The sequence below is a fragment of the Megalobrama amblycephala genome, linkage group LG21 (assembly GCF_018812025.1).
Source record: "Megalobrama amblycephala isolate DHTTF-2021 linkage group LG21, ASM1881202v1, whole genome shotgun sequence".
NCBI lineage: Eukaryota > Metazoa > Chordata > Actinopteri > Cypriniformes > Xenocyprididae > Megalobrama > Megalobrama amblycephala.
Genome location: NC_063064.1, coordinates 31,762,029 through 31,779,666, shown reverse-complemented (window position 1 = coordinate 31,779,666; position 17,638 = coordinate 31,762,029). Strand labels below are relative to the sequence as shown.

The 17,638-nt window shown below is 35.8% G+C and overlaps 1 protein-coding gene across 1 annotated transcript; it reads right to left on the bottom strand.

The window, feature by feature from the left end:
* Positions 1–291: 291 nt before the first annotated feature.
* Positions 292–14,730, bottom strand: clcn4 (chloride channel, voltage-sensitive 4). The gene is made up of 12 exons (XM_048173177.1): positions 14,499–14,730; positions 12,104–12,258; positions 11,917–12,016; positions 11,653–11,840; positions 10,171–10,293; positions 9,887–10,093; positions 9,719–9,799; positions 7,561–8,106; positions 4,977–5,163; positions 4,130–4,525; positions 1,252–1,468; positions 292–968 (listed from the first exon to the last, which is right to left on the bottom strand). Exons 1-12 carry the CDS (start codon positions 14,512–14,514, stop codon positions 878–880), a joined length of 2,307 nt encoding a protein of 768 aa, XP_048029134.1. The 5' UTR covers positions 14,515–14,730; the 3' UTR covers positions 292–877.
* Between the last annotated feature and the right edge of the window lie 2,908 nt (positions 14,731–17,638).

Sequence of the window (17,638 nt, the reverse complement as noted above, 5' to 3'; positions counted from 1 at the left end):
TTCTATTAAACTGACCTGTAAAAGTGACTGTAAAATGAGATTATGCTCTTATTGTTTTTGTAATAATAATAATATTCAGATGTTTTGTTACAGTCTATGCACATTTATTTATAGTGCTACAGTTCTCAATTTTTTTTAATATATTTTTCCTCTGAGGAGATTCATATAATATAAAATAATTATACAAAAACATTTAACTCACTGTGTCTTTTTAAGTTTTATCTTTTAATTGTACTTTCTGGAAATATTTTATGAATTAAAGATTAAATATAGTAAAATAATGCATTGAAAATAATTTAATATTTTTTTTATTATTATAACACCCTCAGTTTGATGTGCTGAACTGGAGTAATCATTGGACATTAATATCTGTAACAGATGCAGGACAATATTCATGTTTCAATACAAGAGAAAAAATATCACCATTCTTGTAAATCAATACTAAAATTCACAATGAATTAATAAATAATAATAACAAAACAGATAAATCTAGTGTTGGAAGAAATGCTAACTATCGTATTTACACAGCGGATTAGTATTCTGGATTATTTTTTCCATTTTGACCTTTTGCATTATGATATATTATTTAATAAACGAATATAATAAACTCACAAAAACCGACATACCAATGAAACGAGCTTCATCAACGCACCCCGTATAGCAGCTTATGCTTCAAAAACACAGTAAAACCTGTCAGAATGTCTTTGCATTTTCAATGCAAATCATCAGCTTACAGTAATGCACATTAAATATAAATATGGCAAAAGCAGCTGTAAAAAAAAAAAAATCAACAACACAAGTATCCTGTTTTGGCCACATGAACACAGGTGAGTTTAGTAACTACAGGATTGTGATTGTTCACTTTGTTCAGGTTCTGCTAGTTGAACATGATCGATTCAGGATCCTGGTTCATCATTTGCGCCATGTGTCGCAGAACATCCTTCTTAGTAATGATTCCAAGTAAACGTCTGACGTAAGAGAAAGAGAAAGATCTCCGATTAGACACACCTCATGATTGTATCACGTTATGCTAGTTCTTCCTCTGAAGCACTGGCTACTAGTGAACATAAGATGCAACATGTTGACTATTTCTGAAGCAATGTGCATGGAAGCCCCGCCCACCGTGAAATCTCATTGGCCACGCCTCGCATATATTAAGCATCAAATACGTTCGGAGATGAACTAATCCTAACATATGCATTTTTTATCATTATTAGTTGCCTAAAATAAAGCAGTTGTGAAGGTTCTTACCCACTGCGTGTGACCAGACACTGGCGGAGACCCAGTTTGCGGAAGATGTCCACCACCGTCTCCATGGGCGTGTGGTCGGTGACGGTGAAGGGACTCAGATTCAGGATGCGTCTCAGTTTCAGAGGCTGAGGGTTTGATGCGGGAATCTGCGGAGCGTCTTCGGTGAAATACACCACGGAGTTACTCACCACACCGTCCTGCTTCTGACGCGCGTTTTCTGAGGAGCAGACACAGATTTTATATGATGTACAAGTGAGCAAAAAATTTCTTGTGTCATTAAATCAGTTTTCATACTCGTGAGAAGCAAAAATGTGGTTAGAATTGATGATTTTGAAACTGATTCAATGACTCTTTTTGACCCAGTGTGGCATTTTCATGTATACATGTAATTAAACTGTTTGATAATAATCAGAAATGTTTCTTGAGCAGCAAATCATCATATTAGAATGATTTCTGAAGGATCATGTGACACTGAAGACTGGAGTAATGATGCTGAAAATTCAGCTTTGATCACAGGAATAAATTATTTTTTACTATATATTCACATAGAAAACAGCTGTTTTACATTATAATAATATTTTAAAATTTTTACTGTATTTTTTATCAAATAAATTCAGCTTTGGTCACAGGAATAAATTACACTTTACTATATATTCACATAGAAAACAGCTATTTTACATTATAATAATATTTTAACATTTTTACTGTATTTTTTATCAAATAAATTCAGCTTTGGTCACAGGAATAAATTACACTTTACTATATATTCACATAGAAAACAGCTATTTTACATTATAATAATATTTTAAAATTTTTACTGTATTTTTTTATCAAATAAATTCAGCTTTGGTCACAGGAATAAATTACACTTTACTATATATTCACATAGAAAACAGCTATTTTACATTATAATAATATTTTAAAAATTTTACTGTATTTTTTTATCAAACAAATTCAGCTTTGGTCACAGGAATAAATTACACTTTACTATATATTCACATAGAAAACAGCTATTTTACATTATAATAATATTTTAAAATTTTTACTGTATTTTTTTATCAAATAAATTCAGCTTTGGTCACAGGAATAAATTACATTTTACTATATATTCACATAGAAAACAGCTGTTTTACATTATAATAATATTTTAACATTTTTACTGTATTTTTTATCAAATAAATTCAGCTTTGGTCACAGGAATAAATTACACTTTACTATATATTCACATAGAAAACAGCTATTTTACATTATAATAATATTTTAAAAATTTTACTGTATTTTTTTATCAAATAAATTCAGCTTTGGTCACAGGAATAAATTACACTTTACTATATATTCACATAGAAAACAGCTATTTTACATTATAATAATATTTTAAAATTTTTACTGTATTTTTTTTATCAAATAAATTCAGCTTTGGTCACAGGAATAAATTACATTTTACTATATATTCACATAGAAAACAGCTGTTTTACATTATAATAATATTTTAACATTTTTACTGTATTTTTTATCAAATAAATTCAGCTTTGGTCACAGGAATAAATTACACTTTACTATATATTCACATAGAAAACAGCTATTTTACATTATAATAATATTTTAAAATTTTTACTGTATTTTTTTATCAAATAAATTCAGCTTTGGTCACAGGAATAAATTACACTTTACTATATATTCACATAGAAAACAGCTATTTTACATTATAATAATATTTTAAAATTTTTACTGTATTTTTTTTATCAAATAAATTCAGCTTTGGTCACAGGAATAAATTACACTTTACTATATATTCACATAGAAAACAGCTATTTTACATTATAATAATATTTTAAAAATTTTACTGTATTTTTTATCAAAAATTCAGCTTTGGTCACAGGAATAAATTACATTTTATAATATATTCACATGGAAAACAGCTGTTTTAAATTGTGAAAATATTTCACTTTTTTCTACTGTTTTTTTTACACAAATAAACAGCTTTGGTGAACAGAAAATTCAGATTTGATCATAGGAATAAATTATATTTTAATATATATTCATATAGAAAACAGCTGGTTTAAATTGTAAAAATATTTCATTATTTTTACTGTATTTTTGAACAAATAAATGCAAATAAATGAGCAGAAGAGACTCTTTCAAAAACATAAAAAAAAAAACTTTTGACCGGTTGTGTATATAATTCATTAAATGAACACCATTTAATGAATTATATACTAAAACTAAAATCATTTAAAAATGTTACATGAAACAAAATAAACATTAACTGAAATAAAATATCAAAAAACGTATTTTATTTTAGCTAGCTGCCAAGGCAACATTTCTCATTTTATTTTACATTTTAGTACTAAAATGACTAAAAATAAAACTGAATAAAAACTATATAAACATACTTTAAAAAAAACTAATAAAAATAGTAATCTATGTAAAATTAACGCAAAAACTGAATATATAAAAATAAAATTTAAAACAAAAACTAAAATATTATTATGTTTTATGATGAAAATATTATGATGAAATCATATTATTATATGCACCAATATTGCCAATATTATTTAACAATTATTTTACTGTGTTTTACTTCTTGCATTAAACATTTTGAATCTTTTTGGCTACAACGACTGTTTGAAATGATCTTTCTTCTGTAATATCACAACAAATAACACTGAATATTGTAAAAATGCCATTAAAAATACAATCCATGTAAGCCCAGTGCTTTCAGACCTGATATGAACATTATATTTGATTAGTTAAGGTACGTAAACTATAAAAATCAATAAATGAGCAGCACATTCAAGCCAAAGTGGAGTTCAAACTAAATCAATGATAGATAAAGACACATCAGATTAGGTGACGGGTTAACGTGTGTGTGTCTTACTGATGGCCAGGATAAGATCCCGTCTCTGTACAAAGCCGATGAGTCTCTCCGATTCCCGGGAGACGACCACAGGAAAGCCGTTGTAGTCCGTCTCTTTGATCAGCGTCTCCACGTCCTCCACCGTGGTGCTGTCCTGCGTGAGGACGGACAGCGGTGGCTCGTTCCGGCGCGGGCGCATCACGTCGGTGGCTAGCGTGCGGTGGGTGAACTCGTCCTGGTCCAGGTACGGGTAGCCGTTGAGCTGGATGTGAGCTTCGTAAATGCCTTCCTTACCAAAAGCATCGGCCACCCACTTACTGGTGACGGCGGCCGCCATCAGAGGAACGATGTACTCCAGACCGCCGGTCAGCTCGAACATGATGACCACCAGAGAGACCGTCATACGTGTCACGCCGCCTGAACAAACGACAAACATCTCACTTCTGCAGCTCCTAATCTACACTAATGGTCACTTAAAAATACAGTAAGAATTGTGAAATATTATTGCAATTTAAAATAACTTCCTTCTATGTGAAACATAAATGTTTCTTGAGCAGCAAATCATCATATTAGAATGATTTCTGAAGGATCATGTGACACTGAAGACTGGAGTAATGATGCTGAAAATTCAGCTTTGATCACAGGAATAAATTACACTTTACTATATATTCACATAGAAAACAGCTGTTCTACATTGAAATAATATTTCACTATTTTTACTGTATTTTTGATCAAATAAATGCAGCCTTGATGAGCAGAAGAGACTCTTTCAAACATATTACAAACAATTTTGACCAATAGTGTACATCAGAAAAACTTTCACTCATAAAAACACATTTTGATCTAATGAAATGATGTCGTGTCTTACCTAAACATGCTGCGGCACCGACCATGGCGTACAAACCCGGCGTCACACAGTCAGCGCCCGGGCGGCACCAGTTCTTAAAGATGATCCAGTCATGATGATGGTACGCCATCTGCTCCACTGCAATGCCCACGATACGCCCTGCGATTGCGCCCACTGCCATACTGGGGATGAACAGACCCGAGGGGATCTGAGGAAAAACATCACGTGACATTAGAGCTTCTCGATTATGGCCAAAATCAAAATTATGATTATTCTGGTCAATCTTGATTTTGGTCAATAAAGTCTTTATTAGAGATTTATATAGAGATTTGTTCAAAAACGCTGATTCATCCAGTAATGAAACAAGTCTTTATAAGTGAGTCATTGAATCATTCATTCAAGAGATTTGTTCCAAAATGCTGATTTGTTCAGTAATTAAACAAGTGAAGTCTTTATGAGTCATTGAATCATTCATTCAAGTGAATCCTTCAAAAATGCTGATTCATCCAGTAACGAAACAAGTCAAATCTTAATAAGTTAGTCATTGAATCATTCATTCAAGAGATTTGTTCAAAAAACGCTGATTCATCCAGCAATGAAACAAGCGATGTGTTTATAAGTGACTCATTGAATCATTCATTCAAGAGATTTGTTCAAAAACGCTGATTTGTTCAGTAATTAAACAAGTGAAGTCTTTATGAGTCATTGAATCATTCATTCAAGTGAATCCTTCAAAAATGCAGATTCATCCAGTAACGAAACAAGTCAAATCTTAATAAGTTAGTCATTGAATCATTCATTCAAGAGATTTGTTCAAAAAACGCTGATTCATCCAGCAATGAAACAAGCGATGTGTTTATAAGTGACTCATTGAATCATTCATTCAAGAGATTCATTCAAAAACGCTGATTCATCCAGTAATGAAACAAATGTGAAGTCTTTATGAGTCATTGAATCATTCATTTAAGTGAATCCTTCAAAAACGCTGATTCATCCAGTAATGAAACAAGTCTTTATAAGTGATTCATTGAATCATTCATTCAAGAGATTTGTTCCAAAACGCTGATTTGTTCAGTAATTAAACAAGTGAAGTCTTTATGAGTCATTGAATCATTCATTCAAGTGAATCCTTCAAAAATGCTGATTCATCCAGTAACGAAACAAGTCAAATCTTAATAAGTTAGTCATTGAATCATTCATTCAAGAGATTTGTTCAAAAAACGCTGATTCATCCAGCAATGAAACAAGCGATGTGTTTATAAGTGACTCATTGAATCATTCATTCAAGAGATTTGTTCAAAAACGCTGATTTGTTCAGTAATTAAACAAGTGAAGTCTTTATGAGTCATTGAATCATTCATTCAAGTGAATCCTTCAAAAATGCTGATTCATCCAGTAACGAAACAAGTCAAATCTTAATAAGTTAGTCATTGAATCATTCATTCAAGAGATTTGTTCAAAAAACGCTGATTCATCCAGCAATGAAACAAGCGATGTGTTTATAAGTGACTCATTGAATCATTCATTCAAGAGATTTGTTCAAAAACGCTGATTTGTTCAGTAATTAAACAAGTGAAGTCTTTGAGTCATTGAATCATTCATTCAAGTGAATCCTTCAAAAATGCTGATTCATCCAGTAACGAAACAAGTCAAATCTTAATAAGTTAGTCATTGAATCATTCATTCAAGAGATTTGTTCAAAAAACGCTGATTCATCCAGCAATGAAACAAGCGATGTGTTTATAAGTGACTCATTGAATCATTCATTCAAGAGATTCATTCAAAAACGCTGATTCATCCAGTAATGAAACAAATGTGAAGTCTTTATGAGTCATTGAATCATTCATTTAAGTGAATCCTTCAAAAACGCTGATTCATCCAGTAATGAAACAAGTCTTTATAAGTGATTCATTGAATCATTCATTGTTTCAAAACGCTGATTCATCCAGCAATGAAACAAGCGATGTGTTTATAAGTGACTCATTGAATCATTCATTCAAGAGATTAGTTCAAAAACGCTGATTCATCCAGTAATGAAAAAAGTCTTTATAAGTGATTCATTGAATCATTCATTCAAGAGATTTGTTAAAAAACGCTGATTTATTCAGTAATGAAACAAATGTGAAGTCTTTATGAGTCATTGAATCATTCATTCAAGAGATTTGTTCAAAAACGCTGATTTGTCCAGTAATTAAACAAGTGAAGTCTTTATGAGTCATTGAATCATTCATTCAAGTGAATCCTTCAAAAATGCTGATTCATCCAGTAACGAAACAAGTCAAATCTTTATAAGTGAGTCATTGAATCATTGATTCAAGAGATTTGTTCAAAAACACTGATTTGTTCAGTAATTAAACAAGTGAAGTCTTTATGAGTCATTGAATCATTCATTCAAGTGAATCCTTCAAAAATGCTAATTTATCCAGTAATGAAGTCAAATCTTTCTAAGTGAGTCATTGAATCATTCATTCAAAAACTCTAATTCGTCCAGTGTGATATCTATTTGAAACAAAACGTGATTCTCAATTTATCCAGAATTATGCAGCTCTAACAGCATATAAATAACACCATCAACTTTAAGACATGAGAAAGCCGTCACCCTTACCTTCATGCCAAATGTGAAGATGGTAATGACTATCTTGAAGATCAGCGCCAGCGTGAGCTGCCAGAGGGCGCTGTAGACGCCCGGCCCGGCGGGTCTGTCCGGGATGTCGTCCACCGGCCGGGTCATGTTGGGATTGTTGATGTAATCGCAGAGCTGCGACGACTCCAGCGCTCCGCAGTCATTGAACAGCTCCGAGATCAGCTCGCTGGTGCTCCGCCGCGTGTACGGGTTCGGGAAGGCCAGGATGGCTGTGATTCCCGTCACCGCGATCACCTCTAGCACCGGATACTTGCCCAGGCTCGTGGTCTTACGCCGCCGGCACCAGGCGATGTTTCCGCGGATGAAGAGCGTCCCCCAGAGCCCCCCGAACACACCCAGCAGGATGAAGGGCACCAGCTCGGCCATGTACCAGGGCGTGTGGTACTCCACGTAGAACAGGACCAAACGATTGTTGCCGAACGGGTTGATGGAGCGCAGCGTGAAGGCCGCCACCAGTGCGGCAAAAAAAGAACGCCAAAGTGTCTTCAGAGGGAAATAATAACTAACCTGCAGAGACACACAACAGCATGATGAAACTCTAACTTTTATATACAGTGGTGTGAAAAAGTGCTTCCTGATTTTTTTTTTTTTTTTGCATGTTTGTCACACGTTAATGTTTCAGATCATCAAACAAATTTAAATATTAATCAAAGATAACACAAGTAAACACAACATGCAGTTTTTAAATTAAGGTTTTTATTATGAAGGGAAAACAAAATCCAAACCCACATGGCCCTGTGTGAAAAAGTGAACCTAATAACTGATTGGGCCACCCTTAGCAGCAACAACTGCAATCAAGCATTTGCGATAACTTGCAATGAGTCTGTTACAGCGCTGTGGAGGAATTTTGGCTCACTCATCTTTGCAGAATTGTTGTAATTCAGCCACATTGGAGGGTTTGAGCATGAACCGCCTTTTTAAGGTCATGCCACAGCAATAGGATTGAGGTCAGGACTTTGGCTAGGCCACTCCAAAGTCTTCATTTTGTTTTTCTTCAGCCATTCAGAGGTGAACTTGCTGGTGTGTTTTGGATCATTGTCCTGCTGCAGAACCCAAGTTCGCTTCAGCTTGAGGTCACGAACAGATGGCCGGACACTGTCCTTCAGGATTTTTTGGTAGACAGCAGAATTCATGGTTTCATTTATCACAGTCTTCCAGGTCCTGAAGCAGCAAAACAGCCCCAGACCATCACACTGTTGGTATGATGTTCTTTTTCTGAAATGCTGCGTTACTTTTACGCCAGATGTAATGGGACACACACCTTCCAAAAAGTTCAACTTTTGTCTCGTCAGTCCACAGAGTATTTTCCCAAAAGTCTTGGGGATCATCAAGATGTTTTCTGGCAAAACTGAAACGAGCCTTTATGTTCTTTTTGCTCAGCAGCGGTTTTCATCTTGGAGCTCTGCCATGCAGGCCATTTTTGCCCCGTCTCTTTCTTATGGTGGAGTCATGAACACTGAGCTTAACTGAGGCAAGTGAGGCCTGCAGTTCTTTGGATGTTGTTGTGGGGTCTTTTGTGACCTCTTGGATGAGTCGTCGCTGCGCTCTTGAGGTCGGCCGCCCACTCCTGGGAAGGTTCACCACTGTTCCATGTTTTCTCCATTTGTGGATAATGGCTCTCACTGTGGTTCACTGGAGTCCCAAAGCTTTAGAAATGGCTTTATAACCTTTTCCAGACTGATAGATCTCAATAATTTCTTTGGATCTCAACATGATGTGTAGCTTTTGAGGATCTTTTGGTCTACTTCACTTTGTCAGGCAGGTCCTATTTAAGTGATTTCTTGATTGTGAACAGGTGTGGCAGTAATCAGGCCTGGGTGTGGCTAGAGAAACTGAACTCAGGTGTGATAAACCACAGTTAACTTAAGTTTTAACAGCACTTTTTCACACAGGACCATGTGGGTTTGGATTTTGTTTTCCCTTCATAATAAAAACCTTCATTGCGTGTTGTGTTTACTTTGATTCATATTTAAATTTGTTTGATGATCTGAAACATTAAAGTGTGACAAACATGCAAAAAAAATCAGGATTTCACACCACTGTATGTACAAGAATGTGTGTGTGTGTGTGTGTGTGTGTGTGTGTGTGTGTGTGTGTGTGTGTGTGTGTGTGTGTGTACCTCCTCCAGACTGAACAGCACTCCTCCGATTGGAGCTCCAAACGCCACAGACACTCCTGCAGCCGCAGCTGCTGACAAAACCTGAAACAAACGAAAGCAGCAGATTTCAGGACACTCGTCTGACTTCCTCTCACATCATCACACTCATCACCGCAGCAGATGAAGCACCTCTCTGCGTTTGCCCTCATTTTTGCTGTATTTGGAGAAAAGGCTGCAGAACAGGTTGCCGCAGCAGCAGGCGACGTGAACGAGCGGCCCTTCCTTCCCCAGACTGAGGCCCGACGACACGGCCAGCACCAGCGTGACCGTCTTTATGAGCAGCGTCCACTTCCCCAGATACCCTCGGATGATGAAGCCACTCAAGATCGTCTTTATCTGAACGACAGACACAAACTAAACACTCTCGGACATCTGGACTTATATATCAGCTCACCTGCATGGAGTTTCCGTACCTCTGGTATTCCTGATCCGCAGGCGTACGGCGCAAATACTCGCACCAGAGACACGGCTAGGAAGGAGAAGAAGAGCGCCCACAGCACGTACAGGAAGTAGTTCAGGACGTACACCCCAGCGCCCTGAGGACACAATTACACAGATATATCAGAGAGTATGAAGAGGACATGAAATCGACCCCTATACTCTTAAATAGGGCCACACTTGAGGGGACAACCATTTGTTGTGATGTGCACTCATTCAATCCAATAATGCACCACAATAACGAGTCCTGAAAAAATTACCACGTCTGGCCAGAAGATGGCGGCAGCAAAAGGCCCGTTTTTAATCGGGCCTTTTTAATTGATTATTAAATTGTTTAATTAAGGTTTAAACATAGATTTCATGAGGGTTATAATCTTATCAATCTTATCATTACTATTGGAGCTGCAATATTGCGCCACAAAAAGTGGCACATAATTTGACCAATTTTTTTGTGATTAAATATCAATATGGCTATTATAATAATAATAATAATATAATTAATAATAAATATATTTATTATAATTTACCAAGTAAAAAATTAAACAAAATAAGAAATATTACAATTGTAATATTTCACTGTGAAATTAAAAAATATATAATATTTTTATAAAGACATTTTAAGATTTATTTTTTGTATAGAAATTACGATTTAAAATGCAATTTAAAAAAATAAAATGTTTGTATAATATAATAAACGACTGCACATTTTGACCTATTTCTTGTGTTATATTTAAATATGACTTTAAATATTATTATTATTATTATTATTATTATTGACAAAATTAAAATATTTAACAATATTTTACTATAGAATAAAAAATCTAGTTTAAGAAAAAAAAAATAATAATAATATTAATATTAATATATTAATTAAATAATAACAATATAATTATTAATAATAAATATATAATTATTATAATTTACTAAATAAAAATATTAAACAAAATAAGAAATATTACAATTGTAATATTTCAGTGTGAAATAAAAAAAAAAAAAACAATATTCAAGATTTTTTAAGATTTATTTTTCAGATAAAAATTGCAATTGCAATTTAAAATGTGATTTTAAAAAAAGAAAAGTTCCAGGTTTGCTGCGCATGATTGTAGGACTGCATTTCGGCCAATTTCAAGTGGTTATATATAAATATGACTATAATTATTATTATTATTACAAAATAAAAATATTAAACAAAATAAGAAAATAAACAATATTTTACTGTAAAATAAAAAAATCTAGTATTTAAGAAAAAATAATATAATAAAATAATATTATATTTATATAATAATAACAATAACAATAATCATAATTGTATTTTACAGTGCAAATTTATTTTGATGGAAATCCACATGTAAATAAGCACAGCCTTCATGATTTGATAATCACACTAAGCCATATTGTGATTCTGTTTTCATTTCATCAATTAAAAAAAATGAGTTTCAGCGTATTCCTCACTCTACCTCTGTGTAGCCGGTCATCAGTTCAGCCCATTTCTGCCACTGAGGACACTTGTCTCTGTCGGCGAAGGTGGTCTCGTTGGACGTCCAGCAGCACTGCTCATGACTGTACCAGAACGCAGACAGACACACCCCTTCCTTGAGATCCGTCATCCAATCAACAGCCAGATCGATCACTCCGGCCAAAGTGCCTGTGTTAGACGAGACCGAGATGTTGAATATTAAGTGCTTTGATCAGTGAGGTCATGAGTGGGCGTGTCTCTGCACCTGACAGCAGGCCAATCAGCAGCATCACCAGCCATCCTGACCAGGCGTCCAGCAAACCCTTAATCAGCTCCCACATGGACTCTTTACTCTTACTGGTGATCTGTAAAAAACACACAAAACCTGATGATTAATTAATGATTAAAAAATGCACATTGTCATAATATCAGTGTCTGCCGGTCTGTTTCACCTTCCGGTGTCTGTCCGTGTCTCTGGATTTTTCTCTCAGCCAGTCGATGGTGTGAAAGTCCTCGTAAGTGCCGACGTCTGGGAACGGCTCGTCCAAGAAGTCCATCAGGTTCCCGGCGCCGTTCATCTCCTCTGTGGGAGTCGCACTGCTGATGCCTGCGGAGAACCAACCGGATTATCAATAAACACACATTCTCTCATCCCACTTCACGAGGTGCATTCTGGGACAATTAACATGTATACTTAAGTGTTTAGTAGTACTATAGTATAGTAATGGTTATATATATATATATAGCAGATGTATATCTGTTATTGGGTTATTTTTGAAGTTAAACATTTAACCCAACCACTGGGTCAAAACAACCCAATCGCTGTTTGTCCATATTTAACCCAACTTGGGTTATTTTTAACCCCGCTTTTTTTTTTATTCAGAGGTTAAACATTTAATCCAACCACTGGGTCTGTCCAAATTTAACCCAACCTGGGTTTAACCCAGGATTTTTTAGTCACAGAGGTTAAACATTTAACCCAACCGCTGGGTCAAAACAACCCAATCGCTGGGTCTGTCCAAATTTAACCCAACTTGGGTTTAACCCAGCATTTTTTAGTCGCAGAGGTTAAATATTTAACCCAACCGCTGGGTCAAAACAACCCAATCGCTGGGTCTGTCCAAATTTAACCCAACTTGGGTTTAACCCAGCATTTTTTTGTCGCAGAGGTTAAATATTTAACCCAACTGCTGGGTCAAAACAACCCAACCGTTGGGTCTGTCCAAATTTAACCCAACTTGGGTTTAACCCAGCATTTTTTAGTCGCAGAGGTTAAACATTTAACCCAACCGCTGGGTCAAAACAGCCCAATCGCTGGGTCTGTCCAAATTTAACCCAACCTGGGTTTAACCCAGCATTTTTTAGTCACAGAGGTTAAACATTTAACCCAACTACTGGGTCTGTCCAAATTTAACCCAACTTGCTTTTAAACCAGCATTTTTAGTCACAGTGGTTAAAAATTTAACCCAACCACTGGGTCAAAACAACCCAATCGCTGGGTCTGTCCATATTTAACCCAACTTGGGTTTAACCCAGGATTTTTTAGTCACAGAGGTTAAACATTTAACCCAACCGCTGGGTCTGTCCAAATTTAACCCAACTTGGGTTTAACCCAGCATTTTTTAGTCGCAGAGGTTAAATATTTAACCCAACTGCTGGGTCAAAACGACCCAACCGTTGGGTCTGTCCAAATTTAACCCAACTTGGGTTTAACCCAGCATTTTTTAGTCGCAGAGGTTAAACATTTAACCCAACCGCTGGGTCAAAACAGCCCAATCACTGGGTCTGTCCAAATTTAACCCAACCTGGGTTTAACCCAGCATTTTTTAGTCGCAGAGGTTAAACATTTAACCCAACTGCTGGGTCAAAACAACCCAACTGCTGGGTCTGTCCAAATTTAACCCAACTTGGGTTTAACCCAGCATTTTTTAGTCACAGAGGTTAAACATTTAACCCAACTGCTGGGTCTGTCCAAATTTAACCCAACTTGGGTTTAACCCAGCATTTTTTAGTCGCAGAGGTTAAACATTTAACCCAACCACTGGGTCAAAACAACCCAACCGTTGGGTCTGTCCAAATTTAACCCAACTTGGGTTTAACCCAGCATTTTTTAGTCGCAGAGGTTAAACATTTAACCCAACCGCTGGGTCAAAACAGCCCAATCACTGGGTCTGTCCAAATTTAACCCAACCTGGGTTTAACCCAGCATTTTTTAGTCGCAGAGGTTAAACATTTAACCCAACTGCTGGGTCAAAACAACCCAACTGCTGGGTCTGTCCAAATTTAACCCAACTTGGGTTTAACCCAGCATTTTTTAGTCGCAGAGGTTAAACATTTAACCCAACTGCTGGGTCAAAACAACCCAACTGCTGGGTCTGTCCAAATTTAACCCAACTTGGGTTTAACCCAGCATTTTTTAGTCGCAGAGGTTAAACATTTAACCCAACTGCTGGGTCTGTCCAAATTTAACCCAACTTGGGTTTAACCCAGCATTTTTTAGTCACAGAGGCTAAACATTTAACCCAACCACTGGGTCAAAACAACCCAATCGCTGGGTCTGTCCATATTTAACCCAGCATTTTTAGAGTATAAACATTTCACAATGAATCAAGCTTTATTCATCACAATAATATGAGAAAAACACACACAATAGAAACGGTGCTCGAGAGGCCTTACAGAAATATCCCTCAGATTTCACACATCACGTGACAGCAGCATGTTAAACACACATGCTTGAATAAACTGAAATGAATTAAACGCCCTACACATATCAACATATGCCCATAATAAGATGTCACAGACAGCAGGTGCACACGATGATTCTGATCAAACAAACACGAGCCTCACCATCTGCCTCCGCCATGTCGCTGTAGGTGTAATAAAATCAGAGATGAAGCGATGGTTTGTAGTGTTTGTCCATCATAACATCAGATTATTTTACTGATCCAGCAGGACGGCGACATACAGTGATGACGTCAGGGCGTCTACAGTCAGCGTCACTGAGCGTGCGCGAGCGTCAGCGCGGCAGAAAACAGAAAACAGAAAACAGTAGAAATTATAATCTATTCGAATACAAATGGAAAACAACCTCAATGTTGTCTAGAGTAAATCCAGCTATCACAAACGACTGAAGCTGGTCGATCCTGATTCGCGCTGAGAAAAGTAACAGATATCATGTGACCATTACTGAGAGGAATAATTTACACCATTCTTCAGCCTTTTCTGTGACAGAAGTTAGTGTCCTACACTCAAATATCAGTCTTTATCTTCACTAGAGTTATTGTTACTACAGTAAAAGTGTGTTTACTTGCTATTAGCCATTACTGTCCTCGCAGAGAAACTACTGAAAGATTCTGAAAGCCAGAAAACTGGAGTATATTTGATGTGTTTTTGTTTTCAGAATGACATTTAATTTTGCAGTTATTTATTTTATTTAATACCATCTACAGAAGAAGAAGTGTGTTCTTTGTAAAACAAAACTTTTATGTTTTATAAACAACTTTAAATTATATATAAACCTTTTGGAACAAACAATAAAAGCACTAAAACGTAGGCCCTTTAAAGCACAGAAAGTCATTTATTTCTTTTGCTGCTTTATTTCAGAAACTTCAGATTCTTACTATGTATGAAATATGTATTATTTTTCAAATGTGTGTTTATAATATATGCATTATATAATAATTATAATAATATACATTTTAAGCAACCAATATAGTAATTTTAAAACAATAGTTGAGTTAAATAAAACTACCCAGCAGGTTGGGTCAAACATTTAACCCAACCACTGGGTTTGTCCATATATAACCCAACTTGGGTTATTTTTAACCCAGCATTTTTTAGAGTCACAGAGGTTAAATATTTAACCCAATCGCTGGGTCAAAACAACCCAATTGCTGGGTTTGTTCATATTTAACCCAACTTGGGATATTTTTAACCCGGCATTTTTTAGAGTCACAGAGGTTAAACATTTAACCCAACCGCTGGGTTTGTCCATATTTAACCCAACTTGGGTTATTTTTAACCCAGCATTTTTACAACACAATTGCTGTCCATATTTAACCCAACTTGGGTTATCTTTAACCCAGCATTTTTTAGAGTCACAGAGGTTAAATATTTAACCCAATCGCTGGGTCAAAACAACCCAATTGCTGGGTTTGTTCATATTTAACCCAACTTGGGATATTTTTAACCCGGCATTTTTACAACTCATTCGCTGGGTTTGTCCATATTTAACCCAACCGTTGGGTCAAAACAACCCAATTGCTGGGTTTGTCCATATATAACCCAACTTGGGTTATTTTTAACTCAGCATTTTTTAGAGTCACAGAGGTTAAACATTTAACCCAACCGCTGGGTTTGTCCATATTTAACCCAACTTGGGTTATTTTTAACTCAGCATTTTTTAGAGTCACAGAGGTTAAACATTTAACCCAACCGCTGGGTTTGTCCATATTTAACCCAACTTGGGTTATTTTTAACCCAGCATTTTTACAACACAATTGCTGTCCATATTTAACCCAACTTGGGTTATCTTTAACCCAGCATTTTTTAGAGTCACAGAGGTTAAATATTTAACCCAATCGCTGGGTCAAAACAACCCAATTGCTGGGTTTGTTCATATTTAACCCAACTTGGGATATTTTTAACCCGGCATTTTTACAACTCATTCGCTGGGTTTGTCCATATTTAACCCAACCGTTGGGTCAAAACAACCCAATTGCTGGGTTTGTCCATATATAACCCAACTTGGGTTATTTTTAACTCAGCATTTTTTAGAGTCACAGAGGTTAAACATTTAACCCAACCGCTGGGTTTGTCCATATTTAACCCAACTTGGGTTATTTTTAACCCAGCATTTTTACAACACAATTGCTGTCCATATTTAACCCAACTTGGGTTATCTTTAACCCAGCATTTTTTAGAGTCACAGAGGTTAAACATTTAACCCAACCACTGGGTCAAAACAACCCAATTGCTGGGTTTGTCCATATTTAACCCATCTTGGGTTATTTTTAACCCAGCATTTTTACAACCCAATTCTAACCATATATAACCCAACTTGGGTTATTTTTAACCCAGCATTTTTACAACACAATTGCTGTCCATATTTAACCCAACTTGGGTTATTTTTAACCCAGCATTTTTTAGAGTCACAGAGGTTAAATATTTAACCCAATCGCTGGGTCAAAACAACCCAATTGCTGGGTTTGTTCATATTTAACCCAACTTGGGATATTTTTAACCCGGCATTTTTACAACTCAATCGCTGGGTTTGTCCATATTTAACCCAACCGTAGGGTCAAAACAACCCAATTGCTGGGTTTGTCCATATATAACCCAACTTGGGTTATTTTTAACTCAGCATTTTTTAGAGTCACAGAGGTTAAACATTTAACCCAACCGCTGGGTTTGTCCATATTTAACCCAACTTGGGTTATTTTTAACCCAGCATTTTTTAGAGTCACAGAGGTTAAACATTTAACCCAATCGCTGGGTCAAAACAACCCAATTGCTGGGTTTGTTCATATTTAACCCAACTTGGGATATTTTTAACCCGGCATTTTTACAACTCAATCGCTGGGTTTGTCCATATTTAACCCAACTGTTGGGTCAAAACAACCCAATTGCTGGGTTTGTCCATATATAACCCAACTTGGGTTATTTTTAACTCAGCATTTTTTAGAGTCACAGAGGTTAAACATTTAACCCAACCGCTGGGTTTGTCCATATTTAACCCAACTTGGGTTATTTTTAACCCAGCATTTTTACAACACAATTGCTGTCCATATTTAACCCAACTTGGGTTATCTTTAACCCAGCATTTTTTAGAGTCACAGAGGTTAAACATTTAACCCAACCACTGGGTCAAAACAACCCAATTGCTGGGTTTGTCCATATTTAACCCATCTTGGGTTATTTTTAACCCAGCATTTTTACAACCCAATTCTAACCATATATAACCCAACTTCGGTTATTTTTAACCCAGC

Excerpts from the sequence above, each read along its gene's own strand:
- clcn4 (XM_048173177.1), bottom strand. Across the intron at positions 11,841-11,916 it reads GCTGATTGGCCTGCTGTCAG|GCACTTTGGCCGGAGTGATC; the intron begins GTGCAGAGACAC and ends CGTCTAACACAG. Across the intron at positions 10,294-11,652 it reads TGATGACCGGCTACACAGAG|GGCGCTGGGGTGTACGTCCT; the intron begins GTAGAGTGAGGA and ends TTGTGTCCTCAG.